The following is a 14669-nucleotide window of genomic DNA, read 5'->3' on the forward strand; positions in this document are numbered from 1 at the left end:
TTTAGAAATGTGAACCCACAAGCTGCTGTCCAGGAAAAAGATATAATGGATATCTACCCATGGTGGATAATGTTTGGTAGAGCTCCCAGTTTAAGACAGTTTGGAAGCAGGAGTGGTATCCACTTCCTAAACAACATGCATCCGGAAACTCTACGAACTTTGAGAAATGTTGATAGCTATAGAAAGGCTCCAGGCATTTTGTTCATAGGGTCTCTACAAGTCACGCTAACGGGTCAAAGTCAATCAACAACAACAACAACAAGCTGTCCTGTAGGGCCTTGAATGAAAGACAACAATGAATTTGACTTATCAGTAATTTGTTAATTCCTATGTACTACTATCAAGATCTCTATTTTGAGCTAGTAAACCTGTACAATATTATTGTGTTGTCTTTGAGCCTGGGCATGTTTCTTCCTTTAACTTTTATAATGATATATTTTCTTGTAAAATCTTCAGAAAGAAAAATAGGCATTAAAAAAAACACGTTCATCCATTTAGGAAAAGTTCCAAAAGAGTTAATTGTCCATACATCAACCCCCTCACCAACCTGACTCTCAGAATATATTTTTCACAATCATCACTGGTAATACCTAAAAGAACAATGACAGTTATAAATCCTTATCAATAGGCCACTGTTTGAGACTGTCACTTGCTCCTTTCATGAGCAGAGATTTATCTAGAATAAATGGGGATAGTTGGAAAAAGAGTTTGCATCTTTAGGTCGCCATAACCTATAGAAAATTTTCTATCATTTTTTTAAGACAGTAAAGAGAAGATAATTGCAAGTACCTCTGTGCTTGGAAGAGTGGCTACTTAAATTGATCAGGGAAACAGCTCAAATAAAACTTTTCTATTAAGGATTCTTAGTGGCATAGCAGGGAGTGGTGTAGTGCTAAGTTGCTGCACTGCAATCCCAAAGGCACAAAGTTTGAATTCACCAGCTACTCTCTGGGAGAAGGATGTGATTAACTGTCTCTGAAAACCTGCTGGAGGGCCCATAATGGGACGGTTCCAATTTGATGGCACACAACAAGAGCAGCACAGCAAGTTAAGAACGATAGACTGTTAAACAAAACACCGGAAGTTCAAGCACACTAGTCATCACATGACAGAAAGATATATAGCCTGCTGCTTTTTTTCTCAGCTTAGGAAACACTATGGGCATTTCTACTCTGTCTTATAGGTTTGCTATGAGGTGGAATTAAATCAATGATAGTGGGTCTGCTTTGCTTTTTATTATTTTTTTTTGTCCAGCCTAAATGATGTGATAAAAGGTATAGAACAAGGTTTTCACATATGTATATATGAAAACTGTGGATAAATTAATTTTCCATGTTTATTTGCAAAGCCAGTGTGACTTTACACACATATGTATGTGTATGCACACATACGTACACAGACACAGACACATGTACACACACAAGTTAGATCATGTTACAGATGTAGACTAACTTCAAAAGATTTTTATACTGAAATATTTTAAATATTAGTGTTTACAACAAATATTAATATTTCTAAAGAAAACAGACCTTTCTAAAATATTTATTACTAGACACCAGAATTTTTAAACATTTAACAAACAGAATTCTTAGACATATGAAACAACCTTATCCTGCTTCCTAGTTTCCCTTATATTAATACAAGTTCCTTTATAATAATACAGTTTCTTTCTCCTTTTTTCTCAATACTACACACACACACACACACACACACACACACAATTTCAGTATATGTGTGAAGGAAGACACACAAACATCTTTAAAAGAACAACGGGGATGAGCCTCTGCAATGAGCTCTGCCTTCTGAACTAGTAGGCTTACTTCCCCATCCTGTTCATCCCCTCTACCACCACCACCACCTCCTCCAGGGCATATGTCAAAAGGTATAGCCTAGAAATCCTTAATCTCTAGATAAATAGATGTTATCATTAATCAATATATCATGCAAATTTAACTGAAATAAAAGCAGAATTCATACACACCCACTTGCCCAGTCAGTTCTGACTCATAGCAATCCTCCATCAGGTTTCAGAGAATATAAAACTTAGCAGAAGGAGACTGTCTATATTTCTCCCACAGAAGGTCTAACCTTCTGGTTAGTGGCCTGATTTGTTACACATTGTTGTTGTTGTTGACTGCCTTCAAGTCGAGCACAACTCATAGCAACCCTATGAACAAAAGGCTCATTGAAGCCCTTCTACAACTACCAACATTTATCAAAGTTCAGAGAGTTTTTGGAGGCACGTTATTTAGGAAGTGGATGACACTCTTGCTTCCAATGTTATACATTATGTCAACTCTATTCACAGGGTTTTGGAAAGCCTGTGATTTCAAAAGTAGATGGCCAGTTGGGCTTCTGAGTCTCATTCTGGCAGATCTGCTAAAACTTGTCCACCATGAGTGAGTTTGCTGGGTGGCATAGCTTCCAGTATCACAGCAACACACAAGCCATCACACAACAGTGAACTAGCAGACAAGTGATGGACAGTTCTTGGAAAAAGTACAGCGAACTGGCAGATGAATAGTGAAGTCCTTGGAGAAAAAAAAACTTCATGCTTGGAAAAGTAAACAGCCAAAGAGTGGAAAACCCTCAACGAGCCGATCTGACATAGTGACCACAACAAGGAGCCTGAGTATGGCAGAGATTGTGAGGATGACTCAGGATAGGGCAAAGTTTCAACCTGCTATAAATATGGTTGCTATGAGTTATAGCTGTCTTGATGGCACCTAAACATATCAACTCTGGTGGGAAAGTGTGTAGCATGATGTGTCTGTTAACAGAAAGGTCAGCGGTCCAAATATCATATGGGAGAAAGATGGTCCTCTCATTAAGATTTATAGCCTCAGAAACCAAATGGAGGGTCCTGTGAATCAGAACCAGTTTAAAAATAACAAAGAGAAGAAACACAAGAAAACACATACCCGAGATCCACTTATGATAACAAAACACAAAAGTTTCTTTCTGATCATTGGTTCTGTTTCAAGATCAACAGCTTTCAAAGAACAGCATCTTTGTAGCGCTTATAACTAGACACTAATAATTTAGCACAATACGGCAAATATGTAATAAACACTGGAAAAGCCTTCAACACGCCTAGGAATTAATAGGTTAAAAACATCATACAAGAAAAACATTACAGGAAGAGAAGAAAAATATACAGTGCAATTTCAGTCTTTACAAAATAATCTGTTATGATGAGGTGGCAACCTAAGCAATACATTTTAATTTAACTTTGTGATGCTTTTGGAATTAATTCATATTTAATTTATTGTAGTGTGGAAGTCTAGTGATTTTTAAGCTAAGTGCAGAAAACACAGCTTAAGTGTTTGTTTAGAAAATGTGCTGAATCTCACCCCCCCAAATTTTTTTTTCTGTATTAAGGTATGCAAGATGTGCTCAAGTCTTATAGTTCCAAGCTGTTCTAAGGATGTCTGAACAAAAATATTTTGGAAGCTAATTCAAGGAGAACAACAACTGCTACAGATTATCTGATACAGATTAGGGATGACACCAGGAATAGCTTCAAAGGGCAATGAGCTAAGAAAAAAGCTGAAGCGGCCTTGAAACTCCCTTCACATTATTGGGAGGGGAAGCTGGGAGCACATTTCCACACATGGCAGGGAAAAAAAAAGGAATTCTTAGCACTGAGACATGAAAGCTAAGCTGCATTATGTCTTTCTCTCTAGTGAGATTGAGAGATTAGAACAGTGGCTAAAAGTCATTCTGCTTTCAAAGACAGATGCAAGAGTGAGTGGGTGACTGGAAATTTCAGATTGTAAATAAAGAGACTTGGGGTAACTCAAGAAAAGCAGTCTAGCTAAGCCTGTAGACAACCAGGACAAAATGAAGTAGTGCTAGATGCTTATATTGGTTTTTTCTTGCTGATTAACAAATTTATATTTTAAACATAAATTTAGTAGTTTATAATGTCCACTTATAGACTCTGAGAACTGGGAGCAATCTGATCGATAACCAGAAAGAAAATGAGGGCCTTAGCCCTACAACAACCAAGAAGTGAATTTTGTTAACAATCATGAGATTTTAGAGGAAGACCCTCAGAAAGAAATGCAGCTTGGCCTATACCTTGATTCCAGCATTAGGAGACCCTGAACAGAGCCCAACCTAGTCAAGCCTGATTCATTAAGACATGAAACGGTGAGAAACGGATTTTATGTTCTTTTAAGCCACTAAGTCTGTTGAAAGGTAAGATTTGTTGTTTATAGGGTTACTGTGAATCATGGCTAACTGAATGGCATCAAAAACAACCAGTATAAAACTACTGCACAATTTGGCACCTGGAAGTATGGCAAGACACCAACAAATTCTTAATATTTGGGGAGCAGCATTGGAATCGGGCACTGGTAGTAAGTAGAACGACTAGGAATAGAAATGAAGGTAGAGGGTACTGTCAATGCAGGCTTAGAAGAAAATGAGAAGCATGTCACCAGAGACAAGGAAAAAGATCTTTATATGTAGTGGTGGTAGGGGGAGGAACTATACATGATTGACTTCTACAGTTAAAACAAAAAGAACTCAGAACTTGCAAAAGATAAAATTGTAACACACATAAGGAGATTTTCAAGGAAAAAAATCACTCTTTCCCTTTCTGTGTATAGTAAAACATAAGAAAGAGGGAAGATGCTAAGATGAACCAGGAATGAGTAATTTTTAAAATTCTCAGCCTCTCTAGATGGCAAACGATGTTAAAATGAAGGGATTTACTATCAGGAACATGTACTCTAGAGAAAAGACCAAGAATTAGCCAAATAACATTTTGCTAAAGCCTCAGAAATTCAATGCCATAAAGTCCTTTTCAAGAGGTTTAGGCCATGCCTTCCAGATCTCAGTCAAGCATGAAGTAGTCTAGGAAGACGAAAGGAACTGTCCTTCAACCATCTTAACAGGAAACCAAAGTAGAGACAGAAATAGCTCGAAAAATTTATGAGTGCAGCTTTTGTGTAATGGCATGAATAATTATTAAAATCACTAAAAACTTGTAAGATTGTTGAGAAAATTATTGCAGCAGAAATACTGTCAGCTTAGACCAAAAGGGGTTGAGATTGCCGAATGAAAAGAGGCTATACACTCCAAAATTCTACTTTAAGAAGCAGACTGATAAAAACTACTCAGTTACAAGAACATGGCATCTTTCATGAATATCAATCAAAGCAAAGGTACAAGGATGAAGCCAAGAACCTAAAGTTAAGAATAATTTTCTGGACTTGAAATCCAATTAAAATAAAACAAACAAACAAACAAACAAAAAACTCCATAAGCTTTCTGTCCAGTGTCCATGAGCCAGTGACATTTTTCCATTTTCAAACTCAACTTTTAAGGAATAAATCTACAGTTGTTTATCTAATGCCTGTCTCACCATTATATGTTAGATGTATCAGGGGCAGATACATTGTATCCTTAGTGTTCAAAATTCAATTCATTATCATCAAGTCAGAATCAATTTAAAGCAGACCTGCCAGCAAGTTATTAAGAAGCTGTAAATAACTGCACAGGAGGAGACTGTCCATATTTTCCCCCAAGAAGACCCTGATGGATTGAACCACCAGATAAGGGTCACCTGAAGTTTAGTAGTGCAACTTCCTAAAGATTATGTTACCAGAGCTCCTTTGTTGTTATTATGAAACATTAAGTCAGAACTGAACCATAGCTGACCCTCCAGCGTCTTGAGAGGCAGTAAATCACACAGGAAGAGACTGTCCATCTTGTACTCCATAACAGCTGGTGGACACAAATCACATGCCTTCTGGCTGGCAGTGCAGCTCCAAAATACCCACCCAGAAGTCTTATCTCAAACCTGGATGTGACTTAGATGACGAACTCTAGAACCCTGGGTTGATACTACAATAGGATGAACTCTCGTAAAAAATGAGGGATATGAATCATTGGAGGGCAAAGAGTACTGCTCTAGACATATTTTAGAGTGGTCCTCATTATTCCAACTCCCTAATATTTATTCCTTTTTAAAATCCTTCCCATTGAATCTGAATGGGACCTATGGCCTGCTTCTAACCAACACAATTCAGCAAAAATGCTATTACTAAAGTATCACTCTCAGGATTATATTGGATTGTATGGCAAAGATGAAGGAATTTTGGAGAAGTGATTAAAGTCAGTTAACTTTGAATTAATCTGAAGGCTGAGATAATGTTTGAAAATGACTTTTTAAAAAATTATTTTACTTGACTGAAAGTGTACAAATCACTTTGGTATTTCATTCAATCATTCACAGATATTTTGTTTTATAACACTGAGTACATTAATATTCTTTTTTCTTTCACATTCCCATCAAGTCAGACATATTTGACTCATATTTGACCCTCCAGTAAGTTTTCAAAGGCTGTAAATCACATTGGAGAAAACTGCCCATCTTTCTCCTGTGGAACAGCTAGTGGATTTGAACCACCTGCCTCTGGGTTGACAGCACAACGCCTTACCACTAGGCCACAAAAGATCACCATTAACAAAATTTATTAATGATAATGTCTAAACTCTTACTACATATTGTTATTTCCTTTACCAACTTACTAATTAACTTTTTAAAAGTTACTTTTCTAGATAGTATTTATTTTCATATGGAGAAATTTTTGGTTATCTGCAAAGTTAAAAAGGGGAAGATGTACAGAGAGGCAGCAGTAATAGCATTGCCAGGTGAAGCAATAGTGATCCAACTGCTTCAAAATTCAGGAAACAGGCCTTGAAGTGGAATGGCAATACAGTAAAGGGGGAAATAATACTAAAAATAATAATATTAAAAATAATAAACACCAAAATAGTTGTCAGTCCCATCTTCTGAGGCACCTCTAGATAGGTTTGAATTATCGATATTTTGACAGTCAAGAATTCAATCTTCTGAACCACGGTATGACTCCAACTTTTATCCTTACCTCTTAAATATACAACGAGGTTACCGTCTCAAAAGTACTGGTGGGAACTATAGGGTAGAACAGCCAAGTTGCCATAGCCTTTTGGTGGTAACTGACTTTCATTAGCAACAAAGTAACCCCAAAATTGGCTTCTTTTTTAAGTACCTCAAATTAAATATGGATTGTAGGAGAAAGAAGACTAAAATTAGAGAGAATTCACTGAGAGATTATTCCAAAAAATAAACAAAATACAAATTAAATGCTAAAAGTAAAAACAAAGGGGGGGGAACAAACTTTCACAAAATAATATTTTGCCCTGAGAATGCATTATTGTTAAAAAAAAACAAACCACACACACAACCAAAAACAGAAAGAAAAGAAGGCAGATGTGAGGGTAAAGTAGAAAGAAACTTTAAATAGAATTCTATGAAAGCTGAGTGTCTAAACATAGAATTCTGGAAATGGGGCATCCTGGTGACCATACTGACAAAAAGAGAAGGCAATCCCTATATAATAATATTTTTGAAGCTACAGCATGAAAGGAAAGATGTGAGAGACTAAGTTACCATTAAATGTCTAAAAGAAAAAGAAAAATCCTAGTATTATGTATAAATGAAGGAAATCTTTTTTAGAAACTATACAGGAGAAACACACAAAGACTTTATCATGGCTTATAAATGAAAAAAAAAGATATGAGGTGTTTTTTCTTCTCTAGCCTGAATTTGAAAAACAGGTAATTGACAACGACTGAAAGTGGAGGCTGCATGATAATTTAGTATCATCATAGGCACTTGGTTTGACATAAATGTATAAAAGGTCCCAGAAGTTTTGACACCCAAATAATAAGCAGGGAAGAAATTTATTTATGAAATATTAACATACAATTTTTAACATAAAGAACACTAGTGGCACGTGCGTTAAGTACTTGGTTGGTAACTGAAAGATCAGTGGTTCAAATCCACCAGATGCTCAACAGGAGAGAGACTTTTAGATTCACTTCCATAAAAAGGGCATTCTTAGCCTCAGAAATCCAAATGGGGCAGTTCTACTCTGCCCTGTGGAGTTGGTTTTGACTTGATGGCACATAAACAGGAGAAACACAACTGCACACAAGCAATGAAAAGGAGGCAAAATTCAACACAATTTTCAGAATAATCTAGTTAGGTCACTGCTATTGTCAGGCATCGTGAATAGGGTCTAACTCATAGTAATTCTATATGTTGTTGTTAGGTGCCATCAAGTCAAGTATGACTCACAGTGACCTTATGAACAAAAGACCTGAACCAAGTCCTGTCCTGCACCATCCTCACACTTCCTGACACACAAAAGCCCATTGCAGCAGTCACTGTGTTAGTCCTCTCCTTCGTTGACCCTCCACCTTTCCCAACATGTCCCTCTCCGAGGAATAGAACCTCCTAGAAATATGTCCTAAGTATGTAACCTTGGTAAGAGCAGTCATTAAATAAGGAGACACACTGCACTGGGAAAATTTGCAAATTAGGGACCTTTCAAAATTATTGAGGAGTAGTGATGTCAGTTTGAGGACTAAGGTGTGTCTGATTCAGGCCTTTCCGATTACTAGCCATGCATCCGAGACCCGGAAAATGAATAAGGATGACAGAAAAAGAATTGATGCCTTTGAGATGTGTTGTTGGAGAAGAGCACTTAACAACAGCCAAGTCAACCAACAGATATGTCTTGGAGAAGGTGTAGCCGGAGTGCTCTTTGGAAGCAAGAATTCTATATACAAGAGAAAAAACTCAGCATGGTCTAGTCCTATCTTCACAGTTTGCTGCTATATCTGTACCCACTGTTGCAGTCTCGGTATCAATCTAACTCAGTGAGGGTCTTCTTTTGCTAACCCTCTACTTTACCAATCATGAAGTCCTGTTGCTCAAAACATGCCCAAAATATAGAAATGAGGAAATCTTGCTCCTTCACTTTTACAGGGTATTCTACCTGTACTACTTCGAAGGCAGATATCCTTATATTCAATATTCTTCAACAACACTCCAATTCAAAAGCATCATTTCTTTTTCAGTCTTCTAACAACATCACGACTTGAATCAGGCACACGTTAGTGCTCAAAGTGACATGATTACTTTTTAATACTTTAGAGAGGTCTTTTGCAGCAGATAAGTTAATGTTGTTGATGTGTGCCATTTAGTTGGAACCAACTAATTGCTGACCCTCCAGCAGGTTTTCAGAAACTTTAAACTGCACGGGAGGAGATTGCTCTTCTTCCTCCCCTCCACTGCATTGCTCCCTTTGCTCCAAGGGATTAAAGTTCCTGAAACGACTATGATTCCAATTCTGAAGGATTATAATCATTTCTGTACACATTTACTAGCAACATCACAACTTCTATGTTGTATCTTCAAATTGTCAAAACTCATAAATTATTTACCAATTAATTAGCAACATAAAAGCAATCTTTTATTAAACTTGGCATGGAGAAAGGCATGCATCTCTGGCACATAGAAATAGCTAAGAAAAGATATACTCACTTTTATTGTAGCAAGTTGCGAGCACACCTTTATCTGCTGGACTGGCACTAATGTGCCAAATTTCACCCACTTGATGAAGGAGAACATTTTTATTTATAATATTATTTTCATCATCAAAATCTATGATATGGATCTGAAAAAACAATAAAAGAGCACATCAGCCCTCAAACAGTTTCAGTACCTTAATTAAATATAATGATTTAGACAATTCACATAATTCTTTTATGAAAGATAATATTTTTCATTAACAATTAGTCTTACAAAACTAAGAGGACAAACTTCTGTAATTTCATTCTCACTACATTTCTCTCAAAAACAAATATCAAATTCCTGTAAACTAAAAAAAATAATAATAAATTGTAAGCTATACAATAAATGCAACTTTTTGAACATATGCAATCCAAAAGAGACAATACACCAAATAATGTACTGCCAAGTAGCTGGGTTAAGGTATCACTCATGTTAGCGCTGGAGTTGTCAAAAAACTAAAGCAAAACTGCTGTTGATTCTGACTCACAGCTATTCTGCTTCAGGTTTCCAAAGATGACATTCTTTACAGAAGTATGTCCATGTTTCTCTCACAAAACAGCTGGTGGATTCAAGCTATTGAGCTTTTGGTTAACAGCACAACACATAACACCCTGTGTAACAAGGGTTCCTTAGACTTGCACAAGGTTGTCCAAATCAGCTATGAATTATTCAGCCCTATTATTTGGCTGTGGGGTAAGAGGAAGAAGTGATAGGGTTATTGCTGTGGTGGTTGTTGCTGTGTGCCACTAAGTCAGAACAAACCCATAGCTGACCCTCCACCAGGTTTTCAGAAACCGTTAAATTGCACAGGAGGACACAGTCCATCCATCTCCTGTGGACCAAACCAGCTTGTATATTTGAACCATGCACCTTTGGAATTGCAGTGCACCTTCTTACCACTAGGTCACAAAAGGTCCCTGCCTGTTGATATGTGCTGGTGAGGTGACTGAGACTCACAGTGACCTTATGTACAACAGCTCTGAAACCTGCTCTATTTTGAGCCAATTTCAGTGTCTAATACACTTAACCCCATAACCCCAGTTACTGAATAAATCCATCTCATCCAGGGTCTTCCTCTCTTGCACTGTCCCTATACCTTTCCAAGCATGATGACGCTCTCCAAGAAATGGCCCTCCTCGCAACACACCTAAATTATAAATTATGTCAGATGGAGCTTCAAAATCCTTGCCTCCAAGGAGCATACTAGTTTCACCCTTTGCAGGATGGACCTGTTTGTTCTCTTAACAGTCTGTGGTATATTCAACACTCTGGTACTACCACTCAAAGGTACTGATTTTTCTTGTATCATCCTTAGACTTATCCAGTTCACTGATGCATAGCAAGTAACTGCAAAGATACTAGCCTGGATCACGCATACCTTAGTCTCTAGACTGACATCATTGCTCTTCAGTACTCTGGAGAGGTAACAGACAGCAGAATTTTCCCAATGCAATTTGTCTTCTGATTTCCTGGCTGCTAGTACCAAGAATGTTGACTGTGGAGGCAAACAAGCTGAAGCTGTTAACAATCTCAATCTCTTCTCCATGTATCATGATGCTGCCAACTGGCCAAGTGGTGAGAAACTTTGTTTTCTTTTTTGTTGCTGTTGTATACCATCGAATCAGATCCAACTGGCTAAGGAGGAGATTGCCCCATCTTCTCCAGTGGAGCATCTGGTGGATTCAAACCTCAGACCTTCGGAAATGCAGCGTGGCTTCTTGCCAGTAGGCCACCAGAGCTCCCTGAACTTTGTTTTCTTAATATTGAGCTTTAATCCATTTGAAGGCTGCAGTACATGACCTTCTGCAACAACAGCTTCAGATCTCCCTCAGTTTCAGTAAGCAAGGTTGTGTCATCTGCATAATGCAGCCTGTTGATGAATCTTCCTCCAATCATGATGCCACATTCTTCCTCATAGAGCCCAGCCTCTCGGACAATCTGTTCCACAAATAGATTGAAAGGGTATGGAAATAGGATGCATCCCTGATAATCACCTTTCCTGATTTTGAACCACGCAGTGTTTCCTTGCTCTATTCTGATTACTGCCTCCTGGTTCAAGTCTAAGTTTCACATTACTGCCTAATTAGGTTTAGGAAGGACCTTATTTAAATTCTAAAGAATCCTGGTGAAGCACTGGACAAAGTGTTTAGCTGCTAAAAGAAAAGTTAAAGTTTTAACCAACTAGCCACTCAGTGGGAGAAAGATGTGGTAGTCTATCTTTCAAAAAGATTTACAGTTTTGGAAACCCTATGGGCAGTTTTACTCTGTCCTATCAGGTCACTATAGGTCAGGACTGATTAGAAAGCAAAGGGGTGGTTTGTTGTATTTTGTTTGCCCACATCATAATGAGTATAACTCAAATCATATATAAAAAGGGAGAAGTGGAAAGCTGTGAGAGTTACCTGAGTAGCAAAAGATTTTCAACATTTAAAAAGATTAGTTCAACAAGTTCTCATTTTTGTATTAATTATAATAGAATTACACTTGACCTTCTTAATTAAAAAGTTAAATATGCAATTTTGCTGCTTTTCTGTATAATTATTTTTAAGGGAATTAAAAGTATTTCTACACCTACTGTATCAATATCCCTAGTCAAAATGTAAACATAATTCTTCCTTTTAAAAATATATTTATATTTTAAAAATCATAGAATTACCAGGAAATTTATATCTCTAAGCGCTCACTATGGTACTGGTTATCATAATGAAAAATTAGAAGCCACATACACATCTGGTAATAAAGAACTGGGCAAATAAATTGCAGTATTTCACTGTAATATAATACTAAAATTTAGAGTCAGTGTCAAGAAAATACACTATTAACCAAAGGTGGAAGTTTGCCATAAAAGAGTATACATTCATCAAATATTCAAAACACAGTAGAAGATCCTTATGAGCAATGGAAAATAATCCATAATATATATTTAGAAGGAAAATAATTTATTAAAGGACTCTATATTTGCTGCAATAAATTTCTTTGTTTTAAAAATTATACATGTCCAAATGAGAAAACAGAGGAAAAGTAGTGTGGTGGGGTTTTTTTTCTTATGTTGTTGAGTTGCTTGCGATTCACAACAACCATATGTACAACAGCCCTGAAATCTGCTCTCCTGTGCCAATTTTACTGTCTCCGACACACCTACCCCCATTACCCAAGTCACTGAACCAATCTATCTCATTGAGGATCTTCTCTCCTGCGCTGTCCCTCCACCCTCCCAAGCATGACATCCCTCTCCAAGGACCGGTCTCTCCTTGCAACATGCCCAAAGTATATCAGATGAAGCCTTTTATTTTAAAATGTTTGTAGTTTTTGAACCAATTTAAATTTGTAACTCAAGAAATCTCGCTGCTATTTAATCAATTCAAACTCACAGCAGAGCTCCATCAGGCTTCTGGAGCAATAGATATTTACAGGAGACTGCTCGTCTTCCCTTCTCGGAGCAGCTGATAGATTCTAGCTGCGAACCTTTTGGTTAGCAGATAAGCACTACAACACCCAGGATCCTTATTCATTATATTAGCCAACTTGTAAGTGGAGACTATCAAGACTGGTGGATATTGTTGGTGCTGTTAAATTGCCTCTGACTCATAGTGCTCTGTCAACTGTACAATGGTACAAAAGTACAAAACACTGGCTGACTCTGTGCTATCCTTATGACAGCTCCTATGTCTGAGCCCATTATTGCAGCCAGTGATGATCTAACTTGAGACAGTTTTCTTTTCCACTGACTCTATTTTTACATTAGGATGGATGGCGAAGAGATTGAAATTGTTCACAGCTTCAGTTTGCTTGGCTCCACGGTCAACACTCTTGGCACCAGCAGCCAGGAAATCAAAAAGCGTATCGCAATGGGAAAGTCTGCTGTTAGGGACCTCTCTAAAGTAGTCAAGAGCAACAGTGTCTCTCTGGAGACTAAGGTGCACCTGATACAGGCATGGTCTTTGCAATCACTTGTTATGCATCAGAGAGTTGGACAATGACTAGGGACGATAGAAGGAGAATTGACGCCTTTGAGCTGTGGTGCTGGAGAAGAGTATTGAATGTACCATGGACTGCCAAGAAAACAAACAGATTCATCCTGGAGAGGGTTAAACCAGGCTAATCCTTGGAGGCAAGGATTCTGGGGCTTCGTCTGACATACTTTGGACATGTTGTAAGGAGAGACAGGTCTTTGGAGAGGGACATCATGCTGGGTAGAATAGAGGGACAGTGCAGGAGGGAAAGACCCTCTATGAGGTAGATTGATTCAGTAACTGGGGTAATCGGGATGGGTGTGTCAGAAGCAGTGCAACTGGCACAGGACAGAGCAGGGTTTAGGGCTGTTGTACATAGGGTCGCTATGAGTCGCAAATGACTCGATGGCACATAAGAACAACAACAACTATTTTTGTATGCATGATGCTCTTCTCTAGGGACTACTCTCTCTTGTTACTATATCCAAAGTGCATGAGACTATGAAATATTGTGGTGGTGCTGTTGGGTGCCACCAAGTTGACTACACCTCGCAGAGACCCTATGAACAACAGATCTGAATCTTGTCCTTTCTTGCACCATCTTCACAATCTCTGTAGTCTCTTAAAAAATAGAATTAAGAGCCATTTTAAAAACACAAAAAGTGTTCAGGATACATTACAAATTTAAAAGCAAAATATAAAATATAAAATGGCATGAAAATATGTAAAAAAAATTATATGTGAACACAAACAAAAAGGCAATATAAAATTCCAACATAATGTTTGGATGTTATGAAGAATGGTAATTTTTTTCTTCAATATTTGACAGAGTTAAAACTCATAAAAAAAGCCATTAACACTTAAATGTACTATTTTTTTCCCCTTCCTAATTATCCATTCCTGTGAAATGGACTAAATCGTGTAGGGCCATTAATCATGAAGTAACAATATTTCTGGTTTCAGTTCCTCATTTTTTTAATGTATCAACCAATCTATAAAGAAAATGTGAAAAAAAAGAAAATGTGGACTCTTCTCCCTTGTATTACAGTTATTCAACCTACCTTCTAGTAGTTTAGAAGAATTTTGCTTACATGTGATTACTAGTGATATGGTTCTATAATTGCCACACTGTCAGACTGACCAGTTTGTTTTGGTTTTTTTAATGGGAATAAATATAGACATTTTGGGCCAGGAAGTTTTCCTCTAGATTTCTTGGCACAGCCTGGGGACCATGTCTGGGACAGCATCCATTTGCAGAAGTATGAAAATTGGTATTCCATCAATTCTTGGGGCCTAAC

The 14669-nt window shown here is 37.5% G+C and overlaps 1 protein-coding gene across 1 annotated transcript in view; it reads right to left on the bottom strand.

The window, feature by feature from the left end:
• The window catches only part of TSSC1 (tumor suppressing subtransferable candidate 1), a 269381-nt gene that overhangs the window by 223258 nt on the left and 31454 nt on the right, over nucleotides 1-14669 (bottom strand). The window contains exon 3 of the mRNA XM_006882920.1: nucleotides 9389-9521. Within this exon, the coding sequence (XP_006882982.1) occupies nucleotides 9389-9521 (133 nt within the window). The remainder of the gene's footprint in view (nucleotides 1-9388; nucleotides 9522-14669) is intronic.

This window comes from Elephantulus edwardii, unplaced genomic scaffold, assembly GCF_000299155.1.
Source record: "Elephantulus edwardii isolate Elephantulus edwardi_28Jun2011 unplaced genomic scaffold, EleEdw1.0 scaffold00025, whole genome shotgun sequence".
In the NCBI taxonomy this organism is placed as follows: Eukaryota; Metazoa; Chordata; class Mammalia; order Macroscelidea; family Macroscelididae; genus Elephantulus; species Elephantulus edwardii.